Source organism: Podarcis liolepis (assembly GCF_965112155.1).
Source record: "Podarcis liolepis genome assembly, chromosome: 8".
Classification (NCBI taxonomy): Eukaryota; Metazoa; Chordata; class Lepidosauria; order Squamata; family Lacertidae; genus Podarcis; species Podarcis liolepis.
The window spans coordinates 61,450,409-61,470,196 of record NC_139560.1 but is presented as its reverse complement, the minus strand read 5'-3'; the positions used below and the strand labels follow the sequence as shown (position 1 = coordinate 61,470,196).

The following is a 19,788-nucleotide window of genomic DNA, read 5'->3' as shown; positions in this document are numbered from 1 at the left end:
TTCAGTGTGTATTTCAGAAATTTGTATCAGAAAGTTTTAAAATATTACACTTACATAATCACCATCCTTTGGGATAAGGATGTTCATTTCAGATGACTTAGCACTCACAATCTCACAATCTAATGATTCCTCACTGAGGTATATATGACAGCCTTCAGTCTTGTTAATTGAAATGGTTGGCACTTTCCCTATTACCTGCAGAACAATCAAAGGACTTTATAACAAATCAAAATAGTAAAGAAAAAGATGTTAATACCAACAGAGAAGTGTGGTTTTTTTTTACACCAGGCCAGGCAGAGCTTAATTAAAACCAGCAAAATTTCAATGGTAATTCAATACACAAGTCAGCCCCCATAGTCCGTTGCCACCGTGTTATAAACAACTGTGAATGGTTGGCATAAAAAATTCGCCAAGCATTGCTCTCATGTTACCCACTTTAATTTCAACAGGCTTTCCATTGAAGCAGAATCAGGTGACATGCAGCTCTCTGGCAAAAATTTTTTTTTCCTGGCATTGAAAATATCATCAGAATAGGTGCCAGGCAATCAGCTAAGGGGAGCAAGATCCATCTGAGGAAAACCTAAACAATCAAGGAGGTTTGCAGGCAGTTCTTCAGATACCTAGATTGTAAAATATTGTCATCCATCAACAACCTATCTTCTCTCCATCTCACCTGGTCACAGAATGACCTTTGCATGCCCCCTAAAGGAGAGGAGAAAGTGGATCAGAGGACCTCCCTAAGCAGGATATTCCATAGAATAAGCATGTTTCTTTGGAGGCGGGTACAGGGAACTAAGCAGATGGCTATTGGCCAGCTCTTACTGAAAGTTTAACAGATGTAAAGGACACCACAGATTGATGGGCTGAGTCACTGATTGTCAAGAGCAATGCCTGGTGATATTTCTCCCCTCCCTCCTCCTTTCTCTATAAAAGAGCAAAGGTTGCCTGAGGTCACAAAGAGCACATTTCTAGGTGCATATATAAAATGGAGAGAATTAATAGTCACACCATGTTATAAATATAGTGTAAATGTTGCTGAAGCTCACAAGCAGAGCATGAAAGCAACAGTGAGATATAACTTAAAGGCCCAACTAGACACGGTGTTAAATGCATCTTTGCATCTAACATGCATGTTTTTTAAAAATACAAAGAGGAGCTGTTGGTGGAAGCTGATGATCAGTGGAACCTCAGCAGGTGGAGTAGGAGAGTCTATCTTTCTTGTTTTTGGTTCCCTGTATTAGTGTTATGAATGGTTGTTTACCTGTATCTGAATATCCTTGGAATTGATCACTTCAACAATACCCACAACGTTGTCAAACACAAGGCCAAACTTTTTGCAATTGTCTGGAGAAAAGGGGAGAAATAAAAAGGTCACAAAATGTATTCAGTGCTATTTGTTGTTGAACATATGAGAGCGCATTTAACTGCTACAACTTGCAAATGTTTGCGGGTTGTAGCTAATTAAGATTTACACAGAGTAGATCCACTGAAATTAACAGACTTATGTTAATCATGTCCATTAATTTTAATGGATGAGTATTACTAACATTGGAATTAACTCAGAGAGCCTAGCTAATTTTATTCACATTCTTATCCCCACAGATTTCAAAAGGAGTAACAATTGTGTCCTAAAGTGCTATCACCTATAAAAGCTTTGCAGGACATTCATTACAATCCTATGCATATCCCCCCCCCCCGCCCCAAGTAAGTCTCACTATATTCAACAGGGCTTATTCCAGGTATATGTGCATAGGATTACAGCCTTAGTCTTCACTCTAGAAATAAGCACACATACCAACTGTAATGGAATTAATTTTTCCTTTCATCTGTAATGTAGATTTGTTGCACTTGAAAATGTAAGCTACTTGCTTGAGTTCAGTGTCAGAAATTAAAAGGTCATTCTTGTCTTCTTGGTATTCCTGCATTAAAAAGAAAGAAAAGAAGGAACAAACCACAGATTAGCTTTAACATTTGCACTTTTCTCCCAATCACTATTATCTCACAAAAAGTGGGTGAGAATCTAACCTGCAGCTACATTCTTTTGGTGTATCACCTGCTTTTCCACCAAGCTGCAAGTCCCACAGGGGTGTTTTGAGAATCAACACAGGAATACATGGTATCAGTAATTTGTGTATTTCTTTGGGCTAGACGAGGTTATCTAAAATGATTTCAAAGTTTAATTATTTGAGATTTTAACAAATGAAATTAATCCAATTTTGGGTGAAGTTTCCAAACATTTTGGGTGAAATTTAAATAAGCACATTTTTAAAGAAAAAACTACCTGCAGTGATAAGACGTCAAACATGCCCGTTATCAAGGGAACGGCACTGAAAGTGCAGCCTTTGTTTGACTTTTAGATTGGAAGCAATATTTGTTCTGCAAATTTGTTAATATCATACCCAACTTTCTAACAATATTTGCAAATAAGCAATTCTGAGGATTCTTCCCAAAGACTGCATAATTAATTTCACCGTCATGCACCAATCATTCCAGGTCATGTTCTTAAGTGGGGCTCCACCTCCTCGCAATTTACTTATGTCTGTAGAAATATGGCAGTATGCTATTTCATGCAGAGCACAGTTACACCAACATCTTATGGCATTTACTTAAAGGGAAACATTGAGATGCTTGAATGTGCTGTTTCATACAGTACGTTACTACAGTCGTACCTTGAATCCCGAACGCCTTCGTACTCGGACGTTTTGGCTCCCGAACGCCGCAAACCTGGTAGTGAGTGTTTTGGTTTGCGAACCTTCTTTGGAACCCAAACATCCGACGGGGCTTCCACAGCTTCTGATTAGCTGCAGGAGCTTCGTGTAGCCAATCAGAAGCCACGCTTTGGTTTCTGAACATTTTGGAAGTCGAATGGACGTTTTGAAGTCGAAGGTACGACTGTACACCTTTTGCACACTGTTTACTCCAGAAAAAGTTCAGTAAACCAGGTCAGTTTACTCTAGTAAAGGTCATTTATAGGTGAGCTGAACTTACCACTCTCCATTTCTTTCCTTCCAGTTCCAACACAGGACAGTGGCTCTGCTGGGGAGGCTTGGGATTAGTCAGATTTGGTGCATGGCTTTTTGTAGGAGATCGAATCGGTGTCCCCTGAGCCCGAAGACTGGGATTCTTATGAGTCTTCAGGTCATCAGAGACATGGCGAAGCCCTAAGAAAACCACAAGCAGCTGTACAAAAATAGCAGCTTCGTACACCTAAAAGCATCGCCTTCATCAGATTGGTTGATATGGTGGCCCAACTTTTGCTATTGTGTTGTGTTTGATAAATCATCAGGCACTTGCATTTTAATGCAACTTTGCCTGCAGAAAAGCATTATGCCTGATTCTATTTATAGAGTATCATGGCGTCACAGAGCTGGAAGGGACCACAAGTCATATAGCCCAGCCCCCTCAATGCAGGAAACCTTTGCCCAATGTGGGGCTTGAACCCACAACCCTGAAATGGAGCCCCTCGTGCTCTACCAACTGAGAGCTTTATGTCTGATTAAGAGCACAACACTTAATGTTTCTCAAAATGCAAAGGCGTGCAACATCAAAAGAGACTCCGGAATCAACTGGCAGCAAATTAATGTTACAAGAGTGGCATCAGGTTTCTAAATGATGTACTTTTGTGTACACAGGGTCCTGAAAGCAATCAGGATGTCATTTTGCGCTTCCTTGACCAGTGGCTCTATGCCCTAGAGAAAGACGCATGGCAGTTAATGAAAGCTTACTTGGTGTTATGTTTCTTGAAGGAACAAAAAGATAATGACTATCTAATTTCAAATGTATTATTTTCTTGGCACCTTTGGTAATTGTTTCTCCCTGGTTCAGCTGGGCAAATAAGGCTGAGCGGGTTGCAGTTGCATCATCTTTTGCATTTTCTGTATCAAAGACAGGAGGAGGTCCTGGTGGTGGTGGAGGAGGAGGAGGTGGAGGTGGAGGAGGACCCTGGTTGCTTGCTAGAGTAGACAGCCCAGATGCTGCTGATGCGATTGGACCCTATGAAGAAATTTTTTAAAAAGGCGTCTGGAACTATATAAACAAATGGTGCCACAAATCACAAGAAACTCTTCTGCACTATACTTTTTGTATGATGGAATATGCACTGATCCCATAATTTCATTGTGGACTGCATGATTAAAAAACAACAACAAGCTAGAATTCAGTGATTATATTAAAGGTTCAAGGTGGTCACAGTTAGAAAACAAATAATAGGTTTGGATGCCTGTAAAAAAAACAAAACTGTTTAGATTTATGAAATTTTGGAATTCTGTCTCCTTTGGCCTTCACAAAATAGTTGGCCATCACAAAATAGTTTCAGGAAAAACCATTGGCCATCACAAAATATTTTCAGGAAAAAATAAACATAAAGACAAGCTGCAACCTGTATTACATAAAATAATATGCAATACATAAATGAATAAAAAAGATTATTCCAGGGAACCAAATTGTATTATTCATATTCCTAAACTGATTAGTCGTCTTTACAATTAACAACTCTATATGGAATTTTCTATTTATCTTCCAAGGCTTGTTCCAGGACATGCACTTTCAGCTAAACCATGCATGATATGTGAACTTACACCAAATGTTATGGAAAGAAAGATTAGTGGTTAAAAAAAAAATCAACCTGATAATAGTGGTCACTTATTATACCATCCCAAGGACTGACAAGATGTAATGTAATATTAGAATACAAAAAGTTAGGTACAACCCTACGCATTCTTATTTAAAAGTATGTATCACTGAAGTCTGTGGAGTTTAAACAAACACCATCAGGCTGTTAATCAGCAATGTAACTTGAAGCACCTCCTGTTAATATTGTGTGCTTTTTCTCTTGTATTTTTCTTGTACAGTTGTACCTTGGAAGTCAAATGGAATCTGTTCAACTTCCAAAATGTTCAGAAACCAAAGCACGGCTTCTGATTTGCTGCAGGAAGCTCCTGCAGCCAATCGGAAGTCGTGGAAGCCCCGTTGGACATTTGGGTTCCAAAGAACGTTCACAAACTGGACAATACACTTCCGGGTTTGCGGCGTTCGGGAGCCAAAACGTCCAAGTACCAAGGCATTGGGGATTCAAGGTATGACTGTAGTTCCTTTTACTGCCTGTTGGCTTTTGCCTGCCAGTGAAATAGTTGTAAGTTACCTCCATTAGCATGCGTCCTGTTGAGGAGCCACACTCACAGAGACTGAGAAACTCCTATGTAAATCTGGTCCATACAGCATCAAAATTCATGCTCAAAATGACTCCTGAGCTATCACATCTTCCCAGTATGTTAAATTGCTATACAGTAGGCCTGCCACTTATGCAAGGATTCAGTTCCAGGGGTGCGTGTACCTCCTTCCCGAAGCCCGGTGCCTTGGTCACCCCACTTTGGGAAGGCAGTGAGGGGCCTCTGGCAGTGTTCCAGAGTCCTTGTGCCGCCTTCCCAAAGTCTGTCAAGCAAGGAAAATCTGCTGGGTGCTCAGGAAATAAATAAATGGAGAGCCGAGAATGGTGGGTTTCCCTGGCTCTCCATTTACTTATTTATCCTGCCTGTATACGGTTGCGCTTACATAAGTAAAGCCTGTGCAAATTGTGGGCTTCCTCTATATAGGGAGCTTTGACGTGGGTGCTTTCAAACCACCACCCCACATGTGCAGTCTGGGCCCATTTGTGGAGGCTAGTCTAAAACAGAAGACCTGGAAGGTGAGGCAATGAGGGACTTAAAAACTCTTTCATATCCAGGTTTGCTCTTTCTTCTCTGCTTTGAAAACCAGCCCATCTACTTTTCGTCCTCCCAGCAATGGGGTAATGGAGGCAGCAGATGGCTGAGTGAGGTGGCAGTGCTCCTTCAGCCAGTTGCATCACTGCTGCTTACCAGGAGGAGCAAGGAAGCAGGGAGGCTGGCACAGTGCAAATACACCGATAGAGCCAAACTAGTGTGTTTGCTTTATGCTGACCTTATCACTGCCTCAGCCTTCCCTCTCTACCTCCTGGTTCTGGAAGGAGCACTGTCTCTGAAGGAGCAGTTATGCCCAAGTAACCTCTTTGGCCACAGTGGCTCATGCTGGGGCTTAATAACTGTCCCAGCCCATCCGTTTCCTCACAAAAGCTCGTCTATCTGAGCACTGCCTGCATGAGGGAGCTGCAGGACTGCGAATTAACAGACTTCAGTTTAGGACCTTGTACAAGAAAGATGTGTTACAGTTTCTCAAAAGTCCACCCTTCTCTTAATCCAGCAGGTGCTTGCTGTTCCAAACCATTCTTTAGATTAAGTGTGAGCAGATGTTAATAACAATGTATCCTTATAAAAAGGCATTTAAACAGCTATTTAACTAGCACAAATGGTCACGACGTCTGTCTTCTAGGTTTATGTCAGCTGCCTTCCTTAGCAACAGCTGCTCTCTCATTGCTGCCCCTTATAGCATATAGTTTGGTCAAGTAACATACGAAAGTATTTGTGCCAAAGTATCTGTTGGGGGTTGATCTCACTCGCAAATAAGATCCATTTGTTGCCAACCATGGAATTGTTTGAAAGTAATTTCAAAAAACATAAAGGGAATCAGGATTATGGATTATAAATGCATGCAACAAAGACTTGCTTTTGAAGGGAAGCACATTGTATTTTAATGTCAAGTGTATCATTAGTTTTCTGAGGAATATTTATGTAGAAAAGATACTAGATTAGCCTTACTGCAATTGGTAATAAATCCTGCGTTGATGAGGGTGTGGGAGCTACCAGCTCCTGCCCTGGGAATGAAGTTGGCCAAGTTCCTAATGTTGACAGGAGATACAAAATGAAGTTTCTAAGGATTAAGGTTTTGCTCCTCAACTTCCATCTCCTTCCACTGGAGATCAACATAACATGGGGGAGAGATATCCCTGCAGGAACTCTGATCAATGATGGCTACACATACTTACCTTGCCCTCTGGCAAGTGGGAGTTGTGAGTGTCCACACTTGGACAGACACCACCTGGGTTTTGTGCAGGTACAGGAAACCACACTGGTGTCATTCCATTGGCAGGCCACACAATGGAGGCCAAGGTAAGTGTGTGTTGGGGACAGGGAAGATGTTGATCAGAGGCCCTGCAATAGCTTTTATTGAACTTAGACAAACATAGGAAGCTGCCTTATGCCAAGTCAGACCACTGGCTCATTTAGTATGGTCTACACCATTGTTTCCCAAACTTGGGTCTCCAGTTGTCGTTGGACTACAACACCCATCTTCCCTAGCTGGCAGGACCAGTGGTCAGAGATGATGGGAAATGTAGTTCAAAAACAGCGGAGACCCGAGTTTGGGAAATACTGGTCTACACAAACTGGTGGAACTCTACAGCCACAGCAGCTGCTGAACCTGTCCGACGGTTTGACTTCACCCCCAAAGGCACACTCCTCCTTTGTCTCCCAAGATGGACGGATGCCAACAACACAAACTGGCAGTGGCTCTCCTGAGTTTCAAACGGGGCCTCTCCCAGGCAGCTGGAGATGCCAAGGATTCAACCTGGGGTCATCTGCATGCAAAGCAGATGCTGTACCACCAAACTATGGCCCGTCCTTGTCAACTCCTTTGATATCAAGATCTAGCAATAAATAATAATAATAGTAACAACAACAACAATTTATTATTTATACCCTGCACATCTGGCTGGGTTTCCCCAGTCACTCTGGGCGGGCTCCCAACAGAATTAAAAGCACAATAGAACATTAAACATTAAAAACTTCCCTAAACAGGGCTGCCTTCAGATGTCTAAAAGTCAGATAGTTGTTTATTTCTTTGACATCTGATGGAAGGGCATTCCACAGGGTGGGTGCCGCTACCGAGAAGGCCCTCTGCCTGGTTCCCTGTAACCTTACTTCTTGCAGTGAGGAAACCACCAGAAGGCCCTCGGCGCTGGACTTCAGTGTCCGGGCAGAATGATAGGGGTGCAGACGCTCCTTCAGGTATACTGGGCCGAGGCTGTTTAGGGCTTTAAAGGTCAGCACCAACACTTTGAATTGTGCTCAGAAACGTACTGTGAGCCAATGTACCGTATTTTTCTCTCTATTACACGCAGATTTTTTCTTCTAAAAAGGAAGGGGAAATGTCTGTGCGTGTTATGGAGCGAATGTGGGGGTCCCTGGAGCCGATTAGGGGAGCGCAGGAACAAAAATCAGCAAAAATCAATCGTGCGTTGTGTCCGAGAGGGAAACCTGAAAAGAGGAAGTTGCAGCTTTCCTGCATTCTGCCTCAGGGTCTTACTGCCCACCCTCCTCTGTTTCGTTGCTGTGTTTGCTCAAACGGAACAAAGAGCAGGCAAATCCCCTCCCCTCCAGGCAAGCAGAGGGGAAAGCAGAGGTCTTTCCTTCTAGTAATTCCTCTCTGTGCTCCTCGCAGGCAGCCAGAAAACATGCAGGAGGAGAGAGAAAGCTGGCTTCGGTTTGTGGAAACTTTTGCCTTTCTTTCCTCCCTCCCGTAAAATCCCTCTCCTGCTTTCTTAGCCAGCTGCTTCTCTGCACAACGCTCTCTTGTCCCTTCTGTGTTTTTCCTTCACTCCCCACTTAAAATGTAGTTACAAAGCATGGATCCACATGGATCCTCAGGATCTTTGCATTGGGCCACCCCAAATTCACCATCAGATCACATAGCAGCCTGCCCCCCCAAAATCACACACCCACTGTTGCCTGGGGCTGCAATGGTGCAAAAACGTGGTTAAAAAGCATGGATCCACATGGATCCTCAGGATCTTTGCATTGGGCCACCCCAAATTCACCATCAGATCACATAGCAGCCTGCCCCCCAAAAATCACACACCCACTGTTGCCTGGGGCTGCAATGGTGCAAAAACGTGGTTAAAAAGCATGGATCCACATGGATCCTCAGGATCTTTGCATTGGGCCACCCCAAATTCACCATCAGATCACATAGCAGCCTGCCCCCCCAAAATCACACACCCACTGTTGCCTGGGGCTGCAATGGTGCAAAAATGTGGTTTAAAAGCATGGATCCACATGGATCCTCAGGATCTTTGCATTGGGCCACCCCAAATTCACCATCAGATCACATAGCAGCCTGCCCCCAAAAATCACACACCCACTGTTGCCTGGGGCTGCAATGGTGCAAAAATGTGGTTAAAAAGCATGGATCCACATGGATCCTCGGGATCTTTGCATTGAGCTACCCCAAATTCACCATCAGATCACATGTCTGTGGCCACAGCATGAAGCACAAAAATGATACATCCACTGTTTCATTCAGAATTTTTTTCCTTGTTTTCCTCCTCTAAAAACGATGTGCGTGTTATGGTCAGGTGCGTGTTATAGAGTGAAAAATACGGTAGGTCTTTCAGGACTGGTGTTATATGGTCTCGGCAGCCATTCCCAGTCACCAGCCTAGCTGCTGCATTCTGGATTAGTTGCAGTTTCTGGGTCACCTTCAAAGGTAGCCCCACGTCAAGTGCATTGCAGTAGTTCAAGTGGGAAATAACTAGAGCATGCACCACTCTGGCAAGACAGTCTGTGGGCAGGTAGGGTCTCAGCCTGTGTACCAGATGGAGCTGGTAGACAGCTGCCCTGGACACATAAAATTTGGGGGGGCTCCTGCATACATATTTCTACTGCTATTGACTCCCCCTGGTAGTTGAAGTAAAATGCACATTCACTTTCTTTGCTCCTCAGCTGTTTGACCTCCTAATTTTCATCTTCAGTCAGTGGCATTTGAAGAACCAAGCTCGGAAATGGGATATAGGTGTTAGAAAGAAGAGTCCATATACCACTACTGTTTACCTCACTCAATTGTAAAAAAGTTCCTTATGCCTACATTCATGTCTCCACCTTTCAACCAATCAGTCTGTGGTCCAGTAGATAATAACTGGACTTCAGCTCAAGTTCAGATCCCAGGTTAGGCATGGAGTAATTCTGGGTGGCCAAGTCAGCTAACACTGACTATGAGATTCAGTTTCCTTCTGTAAAACAAGGTATCAAAGACCTACCGCATAGCAGAAAAGTGTACATTGCTGCTGCTATTCAATAATACATATAACAACACCTTATTCTTTCCCATTAATATTTATCTTTTAAAAGACAGTCTGAACAAAAATGGAGCATTTGAACTTTAAAACATAACTCTGGCAAGCACAAGTCAAATTTCACTATTATGTTTCATATGCTAACGATAGTTAAATTAATTTTGTGGATGTGTGCCTAATCAGCCTACAGACATTTGAGTTGTGAACGAGGGGGACAGGTGGTGTGAGCAATGACATAAATGAATTGAAAATCCACCCCCCTCCAGGAAACCAATTACTGGGAGTCTCAAAGGGGAAATTTTCATTCTCCTAATAAAAAGCTGCAAGCACTACAAACTCTTATAATCCTAGTTACATGCTTAATATGATTACAGAGCTCCATATTGTCCTCTTCACACATACACACACAGACAAAGATGAGGATTGTGAAGCTCAAAATATCATGTAACAGCCTAGAGGAACAGGTGGACTATGACAAGGAGACATAAATCTTTTGTTAAGGTGTTTCTTCTGTAAATGTATACTAGCGTTGTCCCTGCTAACTACAACATTTAGGCCACCTGTCTGCCAGCATTCCTGCTGCCCAATGATATGCTAGTTACAAGGTGAAACAGCTGATGATTGCTGCCTCTATAGAAAAATCTAATCCACTTTGGCTGTTTATCTGAAGCCATCTTAAAAGAAAAAAAAGATTAGTGCCATTTATCACCTGTTGTGGATTTGCCATGCTGTCTGTACATCAGTGTGGGTTACATTTAGCCACACTATTTAGTTTAGCGAGCCAATTTTTGGTCTGGTGATTAACTCTACCACCCATGACAGTTTCTATAGCACAGGAGGGACGAATATAGTGCTGTTTTCACATGCTGACTTTCTCATAATTGTGGAGTTACCCTACTAAAATAAATATAATTATTGAGATACATTTCCTTCCCATTTTCTAAAAGAGTTCTTTCATTACAATTTTTTGCCTGTTAGTGGTGAGCTGATATGGCTAAAAAGCTGTAAGTCGTGGCATCTTTCATTTAGAAGGCAAGTTATGGTGATGAGTAAATTGCACTGAACTAAAACACCTGGCATTTCTTACAGCTCTAGATGGTGAACCTGCTTCTTGCTAAATGCTAAATACACACCACAATTAGACACCACGCAGAAGACAAGAAGAAAGCAAAGGATCTGGATGAGGCCACATAGAACTAACCAAGTTCCTGAAAACTAACTCTTGAAATGTTTTCAACCTACCACACCCAGTCACTTTGCTTACATCTGGATGTCTTATGCCAGGAACTGCCACACACCTGACCTGGAAGCAGAGTCACTTACGGGGGGGAGGGGTTGGAGAGCTGAGGGGGAAGCAATGTCAGAGCTGTGCAGGAACACTGGTGGAGCCAATCTGCTGCTCTCACTGGTGTGATTACTCAGCACTAACATCCCCTTGCCTTCACCTCTCCCAGTAAGTGACTCCACTGCCAGGAAGTCAGGTACGCGGCCATTACTCTTTGCCAGCCATTACAGTCAAGCCTCAGCTCCCGAATGCCTCCATTTTAGAACTTTTTGGCTCCCAAACGTAGGTAAATGTTCCAGCTTTCAGACGTTTTTCGGAAGCTGAATGTCTGACACGGCTTCCACTTGAGTGAAACCAATCGGAAGCCGCGCCTCGGTTGTCGAACATTTCGGAAGCTGAACGGGCTTCCAGAACAGATTACGTTGAACAACCGAGATTTGACTGTACTGTCTTATGCCTCAGGGGCCAAACTGCATGCGATAATAATCGCGTCGTCTGTCCTTCAATGCAAACTTTCTATTTCATTAAACATGTCTGCATTCTACAGCAGCATGTAGAGAGCCCTTGACTTTAACAAGTGTGACATGAATGTGGTCTTTATCACTGAGCTTAGGGTTGACACAGATTCCTGAATTCAGCTGCCAGCATTATCAGGTCTTACATTACCCATTTAAGAGAGAGGGCAAGTAATGGTACATTCACTCGGAGCTTCTTTTTCCTCACAGTAAATTTCTGTAATATAATATCCTCAATTATCCATTTCCAAGGATCAGAGGGAACACTGAATCCAGGGTAAGAGAGAATAAGTATTACTTGACTTTTCTTGCATAGGAAGGAAATTCTAAGAAATGAAGCACTTACAGTTTTACTCCATGTGAGCCCAGTGGTGTGATATTCTTTGATGTATGCTTGAAGTTCTGCCCAGATATTCAAGAATGACTTCACCCAATCAACATGGCGCAAATCACTGTAACATAATGGAAAATACTTGTGCATGCATTAAACATTTTTTTGGGGGGAGGGCAACCCTTCGATCCCTGGGATCACAGGCCCAACAGAATATTGCAGATGCTGCAAAGAAGGAGGTATTCCAGCAGAAAAGGAGGTCCACCATCAGATGTCTCCTCGCTGCAGCTGTGGAAAGCTCAACAGCCACCAGTCCCCTACCATCAGTTCTTCAACAGTGGTGAAGGGAGAGTTTGGGAGGCAGGTTGAGCGAGCCTGTTCCCCATACATATTCCTGACAAGGGAAGGAAAATACACTAGTTGTGGAACTGGGATATTTATTTTTCCTCCAGCCTCCTCACTCTTCCTGGCTGGAATGTAGCTGCATTAGTTTCACAGGCACATGTAACATTACTAGTGGTGAGTTAAAGCAGAGACTGTGGCATCTGCTTGGAACACGTCCCCATCATCATGCATGAATCCTTGTCATTGGCTTTTTCTCCTTCGGCTTTTGTGCTGGGTGAATATACCAATGTAACATAGCTAGAGCGTAAGGGATCTGCCAGCGTAGCTAGGACCAAAGGAGGGTCCAGCCATTGAAAAAAGGCCTGGAGGCTAGGAAATCTTCAGCTGAGTTAGGACAGTAAAATAATACAGAATTACTGTATAAGCATCTCTCTGAAGACTTCCTGCATTCTTGTAATACACCTTAGTTCAGGCTTCCTCAGCCTCGACCCTCCAGATATCTTTGGCCTACAACTCCCACGATCCCTAGCTAGCAGGAACAGTGGTCAGGAATGCTGGGAACTGTAGTCTCAAAACATCTGGAGGGCCGAGGTTGAGGAAGCCTGCCTTAGGTAGCAGCTTGCTCGTTATGCACTGTTCTGCTCTTTTACAGCTCCTTAGAGCAGAATTGACATTTGTGAAATGATGTGAATAAATACAAATTTTAAAGTGGCTCTATCTGAAGTTATTGCATTGCTGAATTTAGAACACAATATTGGTTATATTGTACACAACACATCTTTCTTTCTTTCTTTCTTTCTTTCTTTCTTTCTTTCTTTCTTTCTTTCTTTCTTTCACATAAATATAGTTTTATTGATTTCCAGTATATTAACAATTACCAAAAAGAAAAGAAAAAAGATACAAAAATGAAATCCCAACCCACCTACCCACCCCACCTCCAGGATGGACAAATCTAGTTAAGTCTGCCAAAATCCAATCTGTGATTTTGGGAGACAACACATATTTCTCAAATAATTTTTGTAGTAGATACAAAATAATATGATATTCTTTAGGGCTTGATAAAACTGGTTCTGAAATATCACCAGAGAAATGTAGCAAAAAAGTTTTTTTAGTAACTTACCTATGCTTGTAGTCTTTTAATACCCTGTTTGTATAAAAGGTAGCAGCATCATTCATCTCCTTGACATAAGGCCCTGGCTTAGGAGACTAAGGAAAGGTAGAGGACCATCATGTAAATGATGAAAGAGTGGAGAAAGAGAAAGACAAAGAGTGAGAGGATGTAAAATCAAAAGGCAAAACTTCCCTGCATTTTAGAATGTAACCATGAAGATTCTGAAACACAGGGAGGGGGAGAAGACGCAACTTGAATTTGACATTAGCTGGGCAAAAATAAGGATTTTTTTTTTAAAAAAGAAAAACATAAAATTCAAAACTCACCACAGTTATCCACCCAAGAGCTGGAATGCTTTCACTGACTGCTGACAGATGATTAAACATTTTACTTCCTCGGTTTCTCTCCCTGAATGTCTGAATTTCTTGGATCTTTTCTGATATTGGTTTTAAAAGAATGGTCACTTCACTCTGCAATATTAAAAAGAAATAGTAGTGTTATTACTGCTGACAGAACAGGAGCACACTGGACCTGCAGAGAGGAGTCAGAAAGTTGTACAGCCAGCCCAAGTTGACAAGGTGGGTCACTGCCGAACGGTCTCTGGGTTCAGAGGTTCCACTATTGCCTGTGGCTTGGCAATTTCTCAGGCACTTCTTGGCTCCTGCTGTTCTGCTGCTTTCTAATAAAGATTTAAGTGCCATTGCTGCTGCACTTAGGCTTGCTTCAGATTCATGGAGGAGCATCCAGACAACCCTAGTCCAATGTTTCCAGCCATGGTGCTACCTCTTGGCACTGAGGAGCCTTCCACGTTGGGGGAGACAAAGGAGAACAAGTCTGGTGCTAACCCAGCTCTGACGCCACCCCCATCTCCAAGAATGTGATGGTGGCAGCAGCTATGCAAACGAGCCTTGTGTAGCCAGCCTGTTCAAAGAAAGGTCCAGTCCTAGGGTGCAGGACACTCGCTGTGCAAATAGTGGTGCCACCCCTTACTTCAAAAGGAAGGTGCAGGCAAGGTGTCATTTGCTGGGTCAACAGTTTAGCTAGTGCTTAACCATGTATTCTTGCCTCTTGTGTACCTGTTGAAACTTGTTTTGTGTAGTTTGCCTTATGTTTCACTCAGATTTGAGCACTGAAGCCTTGGACAAACCTGGAGTAGGGAGTATCTAGCAGTGAGGGTCAGGACACAGAATAAATATCAGAGGAAATTCCATAGCAGAAAATAACCTTGCACTATACATTGTTGAGCGAGAAGTTTTCATCCTGAATCACACAGACCAAATCTAGATCATTTTTTTTTCTTCTGAGATTTATTTCCAATCACATGGCTGATTGCATAAGTCTATGGCAGACTTTGGGGACGCGGGTGGCGCTGTGGGTTAAACCACAGAGCCTAAGACTTGCCGATCAGAAGGTTGGTGGTTCGAATCCCCGCGACGGGGTGAGCTCCCGTTGCTTGGTCCCTGCTCCTGCCCACCTAGCAGTTCAAAAGCACCTCAAAGTGCAAGTAGATAAATAGGTACCGCTCCAGCTGGAAGGTAAACGGCGTTTCCATGCACTGCTCTGGTTCGCCAGAAGCAGCTTAGTCATGCTGGCCACATGACCTGGAAGTTGTACGCCGGCTCCCTCGGCTAATAAAGCAAGATGAGCGCCGCAACCCCAGAGTCAGTCACGACTGGACCTAATGGTCAGGGGTCCCTTTACCTTTACCTTTTTATGGCAGACTTTAAACCATGGAACTCCCTGCACCTGCAGCCTTCATTATACAGGATTCCTGGATAGCTCAGTCAGTAGAGCATGGGACTCCTAATCTCAGGGTTGTGGGTTTGGGCCCCATGTTGGACAAAAGATTCCTGCGTTGAGGGGGTTTGACTAGATGACCCTCATGGTCCCTTACAACTCTACAGTTATATGATCTCCTGGCAAATGCTGCTCTTTACCCTGGCTTGAGGTATGTATATATTGGGACCTACCTTATTTTGGTGATTTTAATTGTTTTTAATTGTTTTTAATATTATGCTTTTGTAACTCACCCTTTGGGTGAAGGGCAGGTAATTAATAATAACAACAACAATAATAATAATTCATAACATATAGTTTAAAGTAGGAGAATTTGTTCCGATTCCCCCCCCCCCTTTTTGCAGTGTGCCACTTCTATGGACCATGAACACAACAAACACACTTCATTGTGATTTAGGTTTGTTCTGTATTGAGAATCCTGAGTTTTGAATATAGAATCTGTGTATTAATGACAGGTATGTCCATCTACAGAATTTCAGCATCAGACCAGCTGGGCTATTGACAGCTATGAACAACACGTTTTTAAATGAGGGGTTTTTAAAACACCATTTGTATTTTCAGCAGCATCTGTTACTAATCTCACTATCTGTAGTTGCACTGCTTGGCAAGGAGCCAACTTCTCCCTGTGCAGATACTTCTAGAAGCTAGTTTTAGGATTTGCATTTGCGTTTTTTAAAATAATATGATAATAGGAATTGATCAGAGGTTGCTTATAATGCTTTATAGTCTATATATCACAATTCAACAGACTTGTACAGGATTATTGGAAGCCACAATACTGTAATTGGGGAGACAGGAGGAAAGGGGCTCCCCCAACCCTTACGTTCTTCTTCTTCTACTCTAGGGTAGACCATGCTGTCTTGGGATTATGAGAGTGGTAGTCCACAACATCCAAGAGGCATCACATAGGTTACCTTTCTTATAAACTTATTACATCTGACCAGTTTTCAAGCTACCAGTGCTCTATTAAGGTTAGTGCAATAGAAAACAGTAAAAGGGAAGTTAGGTATGCAGTAAAATTTCTCAAGCTACATTTTTATAATATGTGCTGTGATGAATATAACATTAATCTGCTTTGAATCCAATTAGGCAACTTGAACCAGAGTTCTTACTGCTTGCCACTTGAAACTGGCACAACACTCCTATATATGAAAAAATCAGATTCTGCAGTGGTGGGGAGGGAAAACATGTCTGGGTGCAGCTTCATGGTATTATTCTCAACATATTGTACATATTTCTACTACTGTTTCAAAAAATAATATTTTGGGTCCCAAAGGTAAGTTTCAAGGGTCAGAATTAAAACAGCTGCATTGACAGATTTTAAGAAAACTGGAATCAGTGGTAAACCTGGAATCCCTGCATGTACAACTATGTTACAAAATGCTTTAACTTGTAGAGGAGTCTGGATTCTCGCATTATCTTAATTAGTAAGAAAAGCTCCCAAATGCTTTATATATATCTAGCTCTCCACTCTTATTTCCTGACTTTAAAGTACAGCTTACAGTACTTTGCCATAGTTGATATGAAGAAATCAGAAAGAATTCTAAATAACTGAAATGAGTTTCAGAAACAATCACGGCTTTCTAAAAGGTAGTTCTGCAGGCAACAGCCACTAGCTGGTATACATAAGCTCTAATATCAGAGGGTGCTTTTGTCATGTGATCATTTCCACTTCACATACAAATATAGAACATGACCATAAAAAGTAACATAACATTCACCCTGCTAAGTAATTTATTGTAGTTGATGTAGGATTGGCATGCCAGCTGGAATGATCTTCTCCGCTCTTGCTATTTTTGCATATACAGAAAGAAAAGTGCTTCAAGAAGGAATAAAATGTAAACTTAACTGCTGAAAGCAAATCTAAACTGCACTGGAGGGACACTTGGTTGTGATTTGCTAGGTACAGATACTGAAGAAATCCCTAAAATTTGTGACCCAATGAAATAAGTGGGGGAAATCCCAGATACCATATTTTTTGCTTGCCCTTTTGCGTTGATCATAGTATAAAGAAGTTTCAGCAACACCCTTTCCATTTTGTTCCTGAGTTCACTTGCTTCTTAAGGCGGAGAACAGACATCCCCCCCACCAGTATTTCCTCTTTTAAAATAAGACATCCCTGTGTCCAACCCGGCAGGAACTCGGCAAATCCCCTCAGTCTCTACAATGCTGTTTCTGAATATCTGCAAAGCTACTATGCTGTGATCACAGCTAGCCAGCTCATTCACAGCTTTACATTACTAAAGCAAACCGTCTAGACAGCAGAATGACACAATTACTCGCTTTTCTGCAGCACTGAGATGCTGTCACCTTCATTCGCTTTTCTCTGCTCTGTGAGTTCTAGTAAACTAATGGTTGGCTTTCCTGTTTGGATTTCACACTGACTGCATACTTTTAGGTGATAAGCAGAGGCAAACACAGATGACATCGCAAACAAAGTTATAGGGGAGCCTCTTTTCTTCTCTCTTCTGGACCATTCTGTGCACATCAGGTTATTGTAACACCCAGGGCCTTTTTTTCAGCCAAAACTCGCTGGAACTCAGAGCTGGCACCTCTCAGGTGGGCGCCATTGCCATAAAAAGAGAACAAGGGAGGTGTTCATGGTGAGTTCCAGCACCTCTTTCTCTGGAAAAATAGCAATGGTAATACTGTAGGAAGCTAGGGCTACCATATGAACACTACAGTTGACAACTATACTGATATATTTGTATAAGACCCCTAACAACCTTTGCCCTATGTCCTTGAGTTCAGGATATGTCAAAGCAAACACATTCTGGTTATTTGTGGCAAGTTTTCTTTTTTCCTTTTCAATTATTCCATTACTGTCCTGACTTTCCTCCTAAAGGAGCCCAGGGGTGGTTTGACTATTTTGTGTTAATTACAAACAGGTCACATGCCCATGACATGCACAGGACTCATAAATGATTGGTGTGAACGATCAGAAGTGACTTCATTGGCTCAGAAAGTTTGGAAAGCTCAACAAGGCATTTATTCAGTGCCATCCAACTAAAAAAAGCCACCTCTCCCACATCTCTCTTACCTCCTGAGGTTCTTGATACTGCGAGGTCAACAGTAGATATGCCCTCTGTGCTTGGAAAGCTGCGCGGATCATTTCTGCCTGGAAAAAAGGGCGACAAACTGAGTTACAAGTATTTAAAATATGTAAACACTAAACACTTTCACTTGTGATTATTATTTTTTAAGGAAATTAATGGCTTCAAAATTAAAGCTATCCTAATCCATATTGATCTGTTAATTCCAGTTATCTAAATCCATATTATTTATTATTATTTTACTCTAATTTCACATTGTTCATTTTTATAATTTTATTTGCAGCTCTTCACATAGATTAGTCAGTCTTACAGCAGCATGTAAGGCAGGCTAGTATGAGCCTCACAATGGATGGAGGTACAGATTTAACATTTCAGGAGTACCAGGTGACTGCAATGAGTAAGCCCGTCTGAAATAGCAGAACTATGTTTCAGAGAATGATGGCTTCTTCCATGCCATCTGTACCATCCCAGTTCTCGGCTTCCTGGGTCATGCTGTATTCGCAATTAAGAAAACACAGAGTAATAATGGACAGAATGCGGAAAAGTGAAAGAGGCATTTTGGAGACTATATTTTACCCTCTGTTGTGGCACATGCCTGTATATGTGGTGATGCATTTACACTGCAGATTCTATCTGACAACCCCGTAGGCTTAAGTAGCGATCACAGTGGGTTACTCTATATAATGCAGGCTCATCTGATGCCACTCAAGCGACAGAAAACAAGGTGTGTAAATAAGGACACTGCCATTATTTCCCATACAGTCTCAAAGGACAAGGTTTTTTGTTCTATCCTATTTTGTACCTGGGATGTGGGTGGCGCAGTGGGTTAAACCACAGAGCCTAGGATTTGCTGATCAGAAGGTCGGCGGTTCAAATCCCCGTGACAGGGTGAGCTCCCATTGCTCGGTCCCTGCTCCTGCCAACCTAGCAGTTCGAAAGCACATCAAAGTGCAAGTAGATAAATAGGTACCGCTCCAGCGGGAAGGTAAACGGCGTTTCTGTGCGCTGCTCTGGTTCGCCAGAAGCAGTCTAGTCATGCTGGCCACATGACCTGGAAGCTGAACGCCGGCTCCCTCGGCCAATAAAGCGAGATGAGCGCCACAGCCCCAGAGTCGGCCACGACTGGACCTAATGGTCAGGGGTCCCTTTACCTTTACCTATTTTGTACCTGGAGCAGGAATTATTTTCTTTTAACAGTGGTTCATGGAGACTATCATAGGAGACTGTAAAACATAGAAATTTAAAAACCATTCCCTTAGAGCATATGGGGGAACCTTTGGGCCTCCAGGAGTCACTGAACAAAAACTCCCATCAACCCTGGCCATTGGCCATGGACAAAAACTCCCACCATGCTTGCTAGAACTAGTAG

The 19,788-nt window shown here is 42.5% G+C and overlaps 1 protein-coding gene across 3 annotated transcripts in view; it reads right to left on the bottom strand.

Annotated features, from left to right (window-relative positions):
• Positions 1-19,788, bottom strand: part of CAP2 (cyclase associated actin cytoskeleton regulatory protein 2) — a 46,159-nt gene that overhangs the window by 2,825 nt on the left and 23,546 nt on the right. For all 3 annotated transcript variants that reach the window (XM_083519463.1, XM_083519465.1, XM_083519464.1), the window contains 9 exons: positions 18,407-18,484; positions 13,896-14,039; positions 13,579-13,664; positions 12,129-12,234; positions 3,798-3,993; positions 2,989-3,161; positions 1,796-1,919; positions 1,262-1,344; positions 55-195 (listed from right to left, as the gene is read on the bottom strand). In XM_083519463.1, the coding sequence (XP_083375589.1) occupies positions 55-195; positions 1,262-1,344; positions 1,796-1,919; positions 2,989-3,161; positions 3,798-3,993; positions 12,129-12,234; positions 13,579-13,664; positions 13,896-14,039; positions 18,407-18,484 (1,131 nt within the window). The remainder of the gene's footprint in view (positions 1-54; positions 196-1,261; positions 1,345-1,795; positions 1,920-2,988; positions 3,162-3,797; positions 3,994-12,128; positions 12,235-13,578; positions 13,665-13,895; positions 14,040-18,406; positions 18,485-19,788) is intronic.